Genomic DNA, 14,843 nt, shown 5'->3' with positions numbered 1-14,843 from the left:
GACCCCACTGAAAGAAGCAGCGCCGGGCGGAAAGGAAGCTGCTGAGTCGCCAGGCCCTTCTGAAACATGAGCAGGGGAAGGAAGCCAGCGCAGCGCCCCCTTCCACCTGCTGGAGTGTTGCACCCTGTGCAATGACACAGTTCGCACACTCCTCAGGCCGGCCCCGGCCATATCCACCTCTTTGACCACCACAAGTGAAGTTTCTATATTGTGGTAGAAACAGTAAGCTCAGAGTTCGACTGATTTACTACTGTTCAACAATTTTACCATAAGAAAAGTGGCAAAGAACGTTACAACTATAGCATGTGCTGAACTCCGCAATAGAGATGTACTTTGTTAGGCAACATGTTGTTCACCATATTGCTATTGCAGGATTAGTCTTTTACAGACAGTAAATATCCCCTAATAGTCCTTACTTACTGTAAAAATGGCATATATTTATTTGATAGCAATTCCGCGACTTTGAACGAGGCATGGTCATTGGTTGGGTTGTCTCGTGCATTGGTGTCGAAAGTATACCGAGAATAGTGTGATCGAGGAAAAACATCCACCGAAAGGGGATCCCATGGAAATAAGGGGGTTAGAGGAGGATGTTAAGAATCTGACATTCCTGCAGAACGATTTCAACACCTAGTGGAATCTATGCCACAACAAAGTGCTGTGGTTCTGAAGGCCTAAGAAGGTCCAGCGCTACTTGAGTCAATAGAAGTTTAGAATGCTTTGTAATGTTTGAGTACTGCTATATAATAAGGAAGCATAAAATGAGTATAAATAAAGTTACAGTGCTTCGGCTCTTCAGAGCAGGCACTTTGACAAACTATCAACTTGCCTCTATGTTAAAACTCTCCAGCGTACTGAACAATTTGGAATCTCTGACCTCCCCGGCCTTTTATAGAGTATCCTACTTTTAGGTGATAGGCAACTACTAACAGTTATACACATACAGTGGATCTGAAAAGTCTACACACCCCTGTTAAAATGACAGGTTTTTGTCATGTTCCAAAATCAGTCCAATTTCATAACTTTTTCCACCTTTAATGTCACCTATAAACTGTATAATTGTATTGAAAAACAAACAGAAATCTTTTAGGGCGGAAAAAACTAAATAAAGAACAAAAATAATGTGATTGCATAAATAAACACACCCTTAAACTAATACTTTGTTGAATTACCCTTTGACTTTGACAGCATTCAGCCTTTTTGGGTAGAAGTCTATCTGCATGGCACATCTTGACTTGGCCATTGTTGCCCACTCTTCCTTGCAAAAGCGCTACTAATCTGTAAGATTGCGAGGCCATCGCCTATTTACAGCCCTCTTCAGGTCACCCCACAGATTTTCAATGGGATTCATGTAGGGCTCTGGCTGGGCCATTCCAAAACTTTGATCTTCTTCTGGTGAAGCCATTCTTTTGCTGATTTGGAGGTATGCTTTGGGTCGTTGTCATGCTGAAAGGTGATATTACCCTTCATCTTCAACTTTTTAGCAGAGGCCTGCAGGTTTTGTGCCAATATTGACTGATATTTGGAACTGTTGATAATTCCCTCCACCTTCACTAAAGCCACAGTTCCAGCTGCAGAAAAACAGCCCCAAAGCATAATGCTGCCTCCGCCATGCTTTACTGTGGGTATGGCGTTCTTTTGGTGATATGCAGTGTTGGCTTTGCGCCAAACATACCTTTTGGAATTATGGCCAAAAAGTTCAACCTTGGTCTCATCGGACCATAACACGTTTTCCAACATGCTTTTGGCAGACTTGATGTAGGTCTTTGCAAAACATAGCCGGACTTGGATGTTTTTCTTTGTTAGAAAAGGCTTCCATCTTGCCACCCTACCCCACAGCCCAGACATATGAAGAATACGGGAGATTGTTGTCACATGCACTAGACAATCAGTACCTGACAGAAAGTCCTGCATCTCCTTTAATGTTGCTGTAGGCCTCTTGGTAGCCTCCTAGACCAATTTTCGTCTTGCCTTTTCATCAATTTTTGAGGGACGTCCAGTTCTTGGTAATGTCACTGTTGTACCAAATGTAATCCACTTCTTGATGACCGTCTTCACTGTGTTCCATGGTATATCTAATGCCTTGGAAATTCTTTGGTACCCTTCTCCTGACTGATGCCTTTCAATAATCAGATCCCTTTGATGCGTTGTAAGCTCCTTACCGACCATGGTATTTGCGGTCACATGCAACAAAGAAAATGGCAGGAAAATCCTAATAGAACAGCTGAACTTTATATGGGGATACTCAGAATCACTTTACATAATGGCAGCTGTTTACTGACTACTATTTAACATGAGTTTAAATGTGATTGGCTAATTCGGATTACAACCACATCCCCAATTATAAGAGGGTTTTCACACTTAGGCAACCACAATATTGTAGCTTTGTTATTTTTCCCCTCTAAATGATTTCAGTTTGATTGCAATGGAATCGTACAGATTATGGGTCACATTAAAGGTGGAAAAAGCTCTGAAATGAGTCATCTTGCACTGATTTTTTTTGACATGACAAAAACCTGGCATTTTAACCCCTTCCCTCTTTAGCCACTTTTGACCTTCCTGACAGAGCCTCATTTTTCAAATCTGACATGTGTCACTTTATGTGGTAATAACTCCGGAATGCTTATACCTATCCAAGTGATTCTGAGATTGTTTTCTCATGACACATTGCACTTTAAAGGGAATGTGTTGCCAGAAAAACATGTTTTTTTTTAAAAAATTAAACATTTAGTGTGTGGGTGATTAAACATTGTTCAAATTTTTTTTATTTTTTTCGCGAGTCAGGAAATATTATTAATTTTTTCTAATTTATAATACTACCCATTTTTGGTCACTAGATGGAGCTAGTTCCCAAAATTGCAGCATTGCAACATTGGGTTAAAAGCCCTCGCTCTAGTGAGCTCTCAGCATCCCCCCCTCCTTTATCCTGGCTAGTGCCGGGATAAACGAGGGGTTTGAAAGGTTTAACCTCCTACACTGTGTGTCGCCATTTTTTGAGGTAACCCACAGTGTAGTAGGTTTACATACAGTTGTAAACACACACAAACACTAACATACATTGAAATCTCTTACCTGCTCCTGCCGCCGCGGCTCCCTCCGGCCCGTCCGCTCCGTTTGCTGCCGCTGTTCCATGTGCACAAGTCCGAAAGCCGCGACCGGAAGTAGTAATATTACTGTCCGGCCGCGACTTCCGGTCCACAGGAAAATGGCGCCGGACGGCGCCAATTTCGAATAGGACTGTGTGGGAGCGGCGCATGCGCAGTTCCCACACAGACGCCGTACACGGCAGTCAATGGGACGGGAGCCGTTCACAGTCCCTATGGGACTGTGGCTGCCGTATTCCATGTCTGTGTGTGTCGTTAATCGACACACACAGAAATGGAACAAAAAATGGCAGCCCCCATAGGGAAGAAAAAGTGTAAAAATAAGAAACAGTAAAACACAAACACACAAATGAATATAAACGTTTTTATTAAAGCACTAACATCTTTAACATATAAAAAATGTATTTGTGATGACACTGTTCCTTTAAGTTACTGGCAAAATTTGCTCGATATGTTCAATATTTAATTGTGAAAAACACCAAAAATTAGCGAAAAATTGCAAAAATTAGCATTTTTCTCAATTCAAATGTTTCTGCTTGTAAGATAGGCAGTTATACCACACAAAATTGTTGCTAATTAACATCCCCCATATGTCTACTTTAGATTGGCATCATTTTTTGAACATCCTTTTATTTTTCTATGACATCACAAGGCTTAGAACTTTAGCAGCAATTTCTCACATTTTCAAGAAAATTTCAAAAGGCTATTTTTACAGGGGCCAGTTCAGTTGTGAAGTGGCTTTGAGGGCCTTATATATTAGAAACCCCCAAAAAGTCAGCCCATTTTAAAAACTGCACCCCTCAAAGTATTCAAAACAGCATTTAGAAAATGTCTTAACCCTTTACACATTTCACAGGAATTAAAGCAAAGTAGAGGTGAAATTTACAAATGTCATATTTTTTTGCAGAAATAAATTTTTAATACAATTTTTTTTATAACACAGAAGGTTTTACCAGAGAAATGCAACTCAATATTTGTTGCCCAGTTTCTGCAGTTTTAGCAAATATCCCACATGTGGCCGTAGCATGCTACGCACCGGCCTCAGAAGCAAAGGAGCACCTAGAGGATTTTGGGGCCTTATTTTTGTTCGAATATATTTTAGGCACCATGTCAGGTTTGAAGGGCTCTTGCGGTGTCAAAACAGTAAAGATCCCCCAAAAGTGACCCCATCTGGGAAACGACACACCTCAAGGAAATTATCTAGGGGTACAGTGAGCGTTTTGACCGCACAGGTTTTTTAGAGAAATGATTGGAAATGATTGGAGCTAGCTCCGGCTCCTGCCGTTACAGGTGGATGTCAGCTGTAATATACAGCTGACTTCCACCGCTGATGACGCCGGATCAGCTTCTGACCCGGCGCCATCTTGCCGGCAGCTACGGAAGCCGATCAGGCTCCGCCGCCGGGCGGATCTTGACCGGCTTCCGTGCTAGGCAGACCGGGAGGCCAGTATTAGGCCTCCGGTTGCCATTGCAGCCACCGGAACCCTGGCAATTTCATTGCTTGGGTTCCGATGAGCTGCAAACACCTTAAATGCAGTGATCGCGTTTGAGCGCTGCACTTAAGGGGTTAATGGCGGGGATCTAAGCTAATTTCGGTCCCCGCCGTTACAGCCGGCGATTATGGAACCGGGAAGGGGTTAACAGGGGTGTGTAGACTTATTATATCCACTGTATATATGGCTCTTACAGAAACATGGCTACACCTGTCTGACACTGCTTCCCTGCTGCTCTATCTTATGGTGGTCTCCATTTCACTCATGCCCCCAGACCTGAGACCAGGCAGGTTGGAGGAGTAGGTAGACTTCTTTCCCCACACTGCACTTTTCAGGTCATTCCGCTGGTACTCCCGCTCACATTTCCCACTTTTGAAGTCCACACCCTGAGACTATTTCACCCTTTTTCCCTCCGAGTGGCAGTGGTTTACTGACCCCGGGCTCACCCCGCCAATTCCTGGATCATTTTGCTGCCTGGCTTCCACAATTTCTATCCTCTGAAACACCCACCACTCTCATCATGGGTGACTTCAACATCCCCATTGATAACCCAATCTCTCCATCTGCCTCCCAGTTTCTATCTTTAACCTCCTCCCTAGGTCTGTCACAACTTACTAACTCTCCTACACATGAAGACGGACATTCGCTTGACCTGGTCTTCTTCCGTCTCTGCTCAGTTTCTGACTTTATTAACTCTCCTCTCCCGCTCTCTGACCACAACCTTCTCTCCTTTACTATAAAATATTCTCTGCCTCCTCAGGTAATGCCTACCTGTCAGACATACAGAAATCTACATGCCATTAACACTCAGCAACTCATAGACAGCCTACAGTCCCCTATCTCTTCCCTCTCCTGTCCCAATCTGGCTGCCAAACTTTACAATAACACTCCCAAAAATGCATTGGATGAAGCAGCCCCCCCCCCCCTACACTCCGAACCACCCGACAAAGACGATGACAACCCTGGCAGACGCCTCAATTACAAAATTCAAAAAATAGAAACCAACCGAACATGAGCTATAAGTATATTTTCAGTCACAACAAAAAAGGGAAACATTTTACATTGGCTATGTTTGGAAAAAAGTTTCCCTGTTTTAGTCTGACAGGATCCGATCTTGTGCTTTGCACATAATATACGGCTCATGTACAGAGCCGTATTTTAGCTATCTGTATGTGGGGGTGGGGAGAATCATAGAAGTAGGATGTCCTGAGACATGTTTGATGTAGGGACTACTTTAGGTAGAAAGGTAGTACCAGGGTTAAAGATAGTTTTATCATGAAATGTTTAGGGATTGAGTGAGATTCAGGACCTATAGCTTCTCCTGGTTGAAGATATTACTTCAAGGAAAATAGTTTTTAAGAGTCAATAACTTTATAAATATCTGACGGAGTGGCTTAAAGTATGATTTTAGTCTCTCACTGGCTGCTACCTGTACTCTAATGGTCAATGGAATCTATGTGCAAACTTGGCACAAAAATTAAAAAGATAAAATAAACACACAACACAATTTTTTTATTATTTCATTTATTAAAAGGAAAAAAAAAGTTATCCATTACCTATACTACCCATGTGAAATACATTATACCTGGTTGCGTCACCTTTAGCAGAAACAACTGCAACCAAATGCCGGAGATTAAGGGTATGTTCACACGGCCTATTTACGGACGTAAATCGGGCGTTTTTTCCCCGAATTACGTCTGAAAATAGCGCCTCAATAGCGCTGACAAACATCTGCCCATTGAAAGCAATGGGCAGACGTTTGTCTGTTCACACGAGGCATAATTTACGCGCCGCTGTCAAATGACGGCGCGTAAATAGACGCCCGCGTCAAAGAAGTGACCTGTCACTTCTTTGGGCGTAATTGGAGCCGTTATTCATTGACTCCAATGAATAGCAGCGCCAATTACGCCCGTAATTGACGCGGCGTTCAAGCGCCTGCACATGCCGGTACGGCTGAAATTACGGGGATGTTTTCAGGCTGAAACATCCCCGTCATTTCAGCCGTAACGGACACCCTCGTGTGAACATACCCTAAAATTGCTCCACAGACTGGTTTACTCTATTCCGAATTGTTTGAATTTAGCCACATTGGCAGGTTTTTGAGTATGAACTGCCAATCCTGATCCAGTCACAGTATCTTAAGTTATGACTTTGACAAATCTAGTCCAAATTTTCAGAGTTGGACCTTTTTAAATATTTTGCAGCATTGTCTTTCTGCATAACCAATCGCGCATGAACTTCAGGCCATAAACCTTCAGGATTTTCTGGTACAGAGCAGCATTCATAGTTCCATTAATTAAGACAAGTTGCCTAGGTCATAAAGCAGAAAAGTATGGGCACACAGTTCCACTGCCACTACCATGTTTGACTACTGGTAAGTTGTTCTTCAGACTTGTATGGTATCCAAACGCATAGCTCTTTTTAATAATCAGTTAAATTAATTATTAATTGAATCTATATGCATCTACATCTGCTTGCTCGTTTGAGCAGCACCTACAGAAATTTCCAAACTTTTTTCTGTCTTTTTTTTTTTCCTCTAGTGCAGATCCACCTGGTTGTCAACGCTCGTTCATTGGCGATACGGCCACAACAACCTACCGGTGACCCTCCCCGTGATTGTACCTGCTGTGGGTTTCACAACTATAAAAAGTGGGAATCAATTTGGCTGTTTACCACACCTAGAATTGCTTGTTCAGATAGTATTCGTTTATAGAGCGCCACTTTTTGACCGTATGTATAATATTTCATAGCCTCATCTTTTTACATTAGCATTGTACTCACTTTCCTATGCTGCCCTCGGATAAAGTAGTGCAGGAGATTTGCTTTAAGGGTCACTCTGGACAAATCTAATGCAGAACATAAGGGGACAGCTATTTTCTTTGCTGCTTTTTGAATACCTGTCATATACCCACATCTTAGTGACTTTTTATGTAGAGGAGTCAGCCGATATTTTAGGAGATCCTCTGTTTCCTTAGTCAGGGGGGTCTTCTAACTGTATAGCATTATTATATCATAGGGAACCCTTTTTTTTGCTACAATTCATGCTATGACTAAAACATTCCATTGAAGTGGTGAAGTTCTGCACTTCTCTGTTATTGATCTGTTTCAATGGCCGCCCGGTCCACGACTGCCCTGCCCGAAGGGAACCCTGAACTTCCACAATGGATGTTTGAGCTGCATGGTGAGCCAATTCTTGCTTGTTTAACTTTGCATCAGCATCTTCTTCCTCAAATAGAGATGTCCTCCCTAGGTTCTAGGGAGACAGCCCCTCGTGTCCGATTTATTTTATTCTACGTTAATCCATTTTATGAACATTGTCATGGACGATACACAGTCTTCTCTGCCTAACATAAAGGCTCTTGTACATTTGGTCTTGAATTGTTTTAGGCTTTTTTTTTTGTTAATTTCTAAAAGTTTTCTGTAGAGCCTTTATAACTCCTTTATATTATTTAAGAAAAATAAATATTTTAGAGTTACATATTGAGGTGAAAAAAAATGCATTTGTCCATTGAGTTAAACTTGTCATAATTACAAATCAAAGCTAATCCGGAGTAAGGTCCTGATCACATGGCAGAATCTTTGCGGTGGAATCCGCCGCAACATTCCGCCTCCCATTCATTTTAATGGGAGGCGGACGCTTCTTTTTCCTGCTAGCTGACTTTTTCAGCTAGCGGACAAAAGAAGCATCCTGCCTGATCTTCGGGTGGATTCTGCCCTCCCATTGGAGAATAGGAGTAGGAATCTTCCTGCTAACGGCAGAAAAAATACTGCGGCGGATTTTGCGGCGGGACCCGTTAAACATAAACTCGCCGTGTGAACATAGCCTAAGGCCTCATTTACACTTGAGTACTCGGCTAGTACAAAGACAAAACCAGGACTGGATCTTAAACAAAATATATGTATAGTGTAAACATTTATACTTGACTTTTTAGTATCCTCTCCTGATTTTGGCTTATAAAACAGATACAAAATACGGATCAAATACAGAAGTGTGAATGCTTCCTAAGGTCCCCTGCACACGTAGCGTAAATTCTGCAGACTTTCTGTCCAGAAATTCTGTACAAAAAGTTTGCAAGATATATTGACATGTCGCAGGGTGAGAATCTGCACCGCAGGTCAATTTGCGTACACATTTTCTGATGACTACCCCCATACCTCTGCCCATGCAAGAACAGTATAGGGGCTTCTTGCTCTCCAAAAGCTCATTATAGAGCAACATTCTCTCTCTCTAACAATCAACCATGCAAGCTAATAGACAGTAGGAAGCTACTAGTTGATTTTAGGATGGCAGTAGGGCCCTTACCCCCCTGTGCAGATGCACTGGTTGCACGTATTGTATGTCCGCCCCTGAGCTTGTGTTAAGGCACAGAGAAACCCTGAAGTTTCGTAGTATAAAGCTGAAGGCACTCAACATGCCACCATATGGTAACTCCATATAGTGCCATACAACCGAGATATTGTTCCATAGAAGCAGTGCTTATAGAGGGAGAATGGCTCTGTAATACGGCTTTCAACAGAACTGGGCACTGTATGAAATCAGATGCATAGTAGGATCCCATAAACTTCTATGGGCAACATATTACTCGGATGATGCGGAAGAGTTCCTCATCCCTGCTGGCAATCCCTGGATCAACATTCTACATTATTAAAAGGTGGTTACTGGAAAACCCTAACACATATGAGCACTGCGTGAGCCCTGGCAACTATGAGAGCCAACTGGTCAGTACAGTAGCAATTACCTATTATATTCTTATTACTTTCTGACAACCTTTCTCTGTTGCTCCATAGATAGAATATAGGCTTCCCTAAGAGGCATTCTGCATTGTGCTGACAGATTCACATAGCAGCGAGAGGGAATGTGAATTATTTTCAGTCCAACAACCTTAATATGAATATGCTCCACTGATAAAGGCACACCTCCTAACCGTCCAGGATTCAGCCTGGAAAGTGACGGCTTACAAGCAGATACATTTGCATCCAATGCTGAATCACGGAACCATCAGCTCCCTGCTTCCAGCATTCAACTAAAGAGTACTGGGCCAGAGCAGAGCAAGCTCCATGGCCGGGGACTCCTGTTTTGGGAAAGCCCCATCATACATGGATAGAGACGTCAGTGGCACCTCCTGGAGTGGAATCCGAGGCCAGAGCATTGCTGAAACTCTGGCTGGGGATTCCCCTCCTGGAGAAGCCCCTTGCGTTACTACAGGGGGGTTAGCGCTATCTACAAGCAGGGGGCACTATCTTCAAGGGGGGTGTGGCATCTACGTGGGCACTGTGGCACTATATGGGCACCATCTACATGGGCACTGGCACTTTATATATGGGCACTGTGGCACTATATGGGCACCATCTACATGGGCACCATCTACATGGGCACTGTGGCACTATGTGGGCACTGGCACCATCTATGTGGGCACCATCTACAGGGCATTGTCGCACTATGGGGCATTATACTGAATGGGGCATCTGTGTGGGCATTATACTGTATGGTGGCAGCTATGGTGGCATAATATTATATGTGGCAGCTGTGTGGGCATTATACTGTATGGGGGGCATCTGTGTGGGCATTATACTGTATGGGGGGCATCTGTGTGGGCATTATACTGTATGGGGGGCATCTGTGTGGGCATTATACTGTATGGGGGCATCTGTGTGGGCATTATACTGTATGGGGTATTATACTGTGCCGGGGCAGCTATTTGGCATTAGACTGTGTGGGGGGCAGCTATAGTGGCATTATATTGTGTGGAGGTTCTATGGGGGAATTATACTGTGGGGAGGCACTATGGGAGCAGGATACTGTGAGGGCTGAAGCGGGTGTTTATGGGCAGGGATTGGGCAGAGTTACAGGCATGGGTTAAAATAAAAAAAATTGCTACGCGCACTGCATCAGTTGTCCCTCTTTTCGATACGTGATAGTTGGGAGGTATGAAAAAGTAGCGTCTGCAATAATAAGAATATATGGGGGAACTGCTACTTGTGCAATTTCCTCATCTATTATGCTTGTATTAACTTGCTGAAAAGCAAAAAAATCAGAGACTGTTTCTGGCAATGTGGAAGGTCATCTGGGATCAGCTCTCAGCTTCCTGTTTTTTGAGGGTGATAGAAAAATTTTTGGAAACTTCAAGTTCTGAGCAAACATGAAATTATACGAGTCACCTATAAAGACAATCTATCATTTGTAGCATCTAAAATTCACATGTAACATATTATTAATATGTTCAGGTAAAATAGTAAACCTGTTAAAGAATAAACAACAAAAACTATTGAAATAAATCGATAATTCACGGGTAAATTTTAATAATTTGTTCTGGTTCCTTTGTTAAATATGAGATCGGGGTGTAGAGTTGCTCTTGCGCTTCAATTGCTGTAGCACTACAAACCCCAGCATGTCAGGTTTGGAACTTGTATTTCTACAGCAGTTGATGAAAAACTAAAATTGCTACTTCTGCTATAAACTATACAAACAGTTAAAATGTAAACTAAATGCACACAGGAATTGCAGTTGTAGCAGCATGCGGTGTATAAATTACCTTCCAATGATCACAATACTCCCTTCCTTTGGGTCAGTCATGTTCGCCGGTAGTTTGCTTAGACTACAGATTGCAGGAAGGATCCAGCCAGCACTAGACCAGCAGCAGTTTCACAACCCAGACTATTTACTTGGTGTCTACACGACGTCTCATACAATCCTTGACCTGATTGGCTGTCCTGAAAGGCTCCAGCCTGAAGCATAAAAGTTGCACAGTGATTGGCTCCTGATATTCAGTCCAGTGCTCCACCTTCATTTCATACAACTCTGTTATGGCAGATACAACTGCTCAGGGTTGGTATATTGAAATCACCATCACATAGGGTTTCACTAAAGGCAAACTATCAAAAGCGTAGTGTGAAAAGTGGACTAACTAAGCCAGTCGGTTAACCCCTTTGTGGCCTGAGGAATTTTCCACTTTAGTGGCTATATCAAAATTCATGGTCACCTTTGTTAAACCTGCACTAGGGTATTAGGAAATCGCATAAATAGAAATTCCATAATGTGTACCCTCCTGTGTAAGTAATTTTATGATACTTTAGAGAAGTCACGGAAATCCCGTTCTTTGCAGCCACTCGTCGTCTCATCAGCAAACACCAGATGCTGACAGGTATTACTGCATCTCGATAGTTAATGTGAACTGATCACAGAGGGTTCTGCAACTAGGAACCCAAACGATCAGCTATAATATGCGACGAACATAGCAGCAAGGGTACAATTCCCCTGCAGCGCCACCATAGGAGGAATAAAGCATCACATGGTGACCATTGAAATCAATGGGCTGTCCTTGTAATGTACATATGTGCCGAGTACTACACAGAGAGTGATGGAGGACCCCAATGTGAGACTTCCCTATATTAACTGAGAATACACTAAGGGTATGTTTACATTCTTAGCAAAAAAGTCTGAAAATACGGAGCTGCTTTAAAGGGAAAACAGCTCCTGATTTTCACACAGTTTTTAAGCCACTCACGATTTTGGAGTTGTTTTTCTATAGAGTCTATGAAAAACGGCTCCAAAAACGGCTGAAAAAGTGACATGCACTTCTTTTTTGCGGCTATTTTTTTACGTGCCTGTTTTGAAAAACGTCTGCAAAAAAACGGCCCGTTGGAACAGAACGCTGTTTTTCCCATTGGAATCAATAGGCAGATGTTTGGAGGCGTTCTGCTTCCGATTTTTCAGCCGTTTCTCGGGACGTTTACGGCCCGAAAAACGGCTGAAAACACTCCGTGTGAACATACCCTAAAGGTGTAGTCACACACAGCAGATGTTTTGCAGAAATTTCTGTGATTAAAAATCCATTCCATTCATTTGAATAGAGGCGATTCTGCAACATGTACATGTTTTTTTTAAAGTTTCATTCAGAAGAATGGGCCAGTCGCAGAAATGTCGTCAACAAATCTGACGTGTAAATTCTGCCATAGGTCAGGATCACACACGTAGTTTTGATGCAGTTTTTAGTGCCGTTTTTGGGTTCGTTTTTCTGAGCCATACACAGATGTGGACACTTTTCTTTACACCTTTCCTTCCTTATGGATCCACTTGTGGCGTTGGCTCAAAAAACAGAGCCAAAAATTCTACCAAAAACGGCATTAAGTTTTATTCTGCAGTTTGTAAGCCAAAACCAAAAATTGGATCCAGGGGAGAAGACCTATAAGGCCTTCATTTATATATTTCTTCTGTTTAGGTTCTGTTCCTGGTTTTGGCTTAAAAAACACAGCAAATCTGCACTGTGGGAACCCAGCCTAAGGGCATGACCACACGTGGCGGATTTCCTCCGCAACTGTCCGCATCAATGCCGCACAGAATCTGCGTTGCAGATTCTGCTGCGGATCTGCACAAAATGTGCAGAAACTTGATGCGGACTAGCTGCTGCGGACTGCGGGAAAAGTGCTTCCCTTCTCCCTATCAGTGCAGGATAGAGAGAAGGGACAGCACTTTCCCTAGTGAAAGTAAACGAATTTCATACTTACCGGCCGTTGTCTTGGTGACGCGTCCCTCTTTCGGCATCCAGCCCGACCTCCCTGGATGACGCGCCAGTCCATGTGACCGCTGCAGCCTGTGCTTGGCCTGTGATTGGCTGCAGCCGTCACTTAGACTGAAACGTCATCCTGGGAGGCCGGACTGGAGACAGAAGCAGGGAGTTCTCGGTAAGTATGAACTTCTATTTTTTTGACAGGTTGCTCTATATTGGGATCGGTAGTCACTGTCCCGGGTGCAGAAACAGTTACTGCCGATCGCTTAACTCTTTCAGCACCCTGGACAGTGACTATTTACAAACGTCTCCTAGCAACGCTCCCGTCATTACGGGAGCCCCATTGACTTCCTCAGTCTGGCTGTAGACCTAGAAATACATAGGTCCAGCCAGAATGAAGAAATGTCAAGTTAAAAAAGCAAGACGCATCCGCAGCACACATAACATGTGCATGACAGCTGCGGACTTCATTGCGGAAATTAGAATCTCCATTGAAGTCAATGGAGAAATTCCGCCATGAGTCCGCCACTGCTCCGCAACAGACAGAGCATGCTGCGGACACCAAATTCCGCTCCGCAGCCTATGCTCCGCAGCGGAATTTTACGCATCGTCTAAACGAACACTGCTAAATTAAAGTGGAAGTCAATGGACAAACGGCTCCGCTGCGGATTAACGCTGCGGAGTGTCCGCAGCGGAATTTAAGTGAAATTCCGCCACATGTGAACCCAGCCTAATGCTTCCTTTACACGTAGATTTGTGTTGCTGGCATCTTAAAATTAAAGTAAAAAAATGCATTTTGAAATGTCAGCGGTTTTTTAAATATTGCAGCAGTTTTTTATGCCATTATCAGTGGCATTTTAGTGTTGTTTTTTAAGCGCTATAGAGAAGGCTATGGGGAAAAAAATGGCAGCTATAAAACGCCATACCCAGAGCATGCTGCATTTGTATAAGACGCCAAAAATACAACAAAAACGGCACAAGCAAAAACGCAGTGTATGTAGTGTTTTTTTATATTTTATTATAGACTTTAATGTAACATCTGCCTGCACTAAAAACGCCAAGAAAACGCTTAAAAACGCAGCAAAACAACTAATGCCTCAAACTAGCACCAGAAATGAAAACGCAATATCCATTTTCTTTTGTGGCTCCTGCAAATAACAGCCAGTTAGTCATAAAGATCAATGAAACTGATATGAGAACTTTCCTTAGAAAACAAGTAGATGCATACAAGGTACGGAAGATCCTTAGACATGGGCATTGAAGTGTAAGGCTTCGTTCACATCTGCTTCGGGACTCAGTTCATGGGTTCCGTCAGAGTTTCTGTCAGACGAACCCATGAGCGGAATCCAAACTGAAACAAACGGAAACCATAGGTTTTTGTTTGCATCACCATTGATTTCAATTGTGACGGATCCGGTGCAAATTGTTTCCGTTTGTCACCGTTGTGTAAGGGCTCCTTTGTTTTGACGGAACGAATAGCGCAGTCAACTACGGTATTGATTCTGTCAAAACAGCGGAACCCTTACGCAACGGTGACAAACGGAAACCATTTGCACCGGATCCGTCACCATTGAAATCAATGGTGATGCAAATGGAAACCTATGGTTTACGTTTGTTTCAGTTTGGATTCTGTTCATGGGTTCCCCTGACGGAATGCTTAGACGGTACCCATGAACAGAGTCCTGACACAGATGAGAATGAAGCCTTACCCTGTATCTACATGGCATGTTTCTTCTTTC

The 14,843-nt window shown here is 43.1% G+C and overlaps 1 protein-coding gene across 1 annotated transcript in view; it reads right to left on the bottom strand.

The window, feature by feature from the left end:
- Positions 1 to 11,266, bottom strand: part of CRYL1 (crystallin lambda 1) — a 158,845-nt gene extending 147,579 nt beyond the window's left edge. The window contains exon 1 of the mRNA XM_075849995.1: positions 11,131 to 11,266. Coding sequence (XP_075706110.1) covers positions 11,131 to 11,171 — 41 coding nt within the window. The 5' untranslated portion in view covers positions 11,172 to 11,266. The remainder of the gene's footprint in view (positions 1 to 11,130) is intronic.
- Between the last annotated feature and the right edge of the window lie 3,577 nt (positions 11,267 to 14,843).

The sequence above is a fragment of the Rhinoderma darwinii genome, chromosome 2 (genome assembly GCF_050947455.1).
Source record: "Rhinoderma darwinii isolate aRhiDar2 chromosome 2, aRhiDar2.hap1, whole genome shotgun sequence".
In the NCBI taxonomy this organism is placed as follows: Eukaryota; Metazoa; Chordata; class Amphibia; order Anura; family Rhinodermatidae; genus Rhinoderma; species Rhinoderma darwinii.
This window is presented reverse-complemented; position numbering and strand designations above follow the sequence as displayed.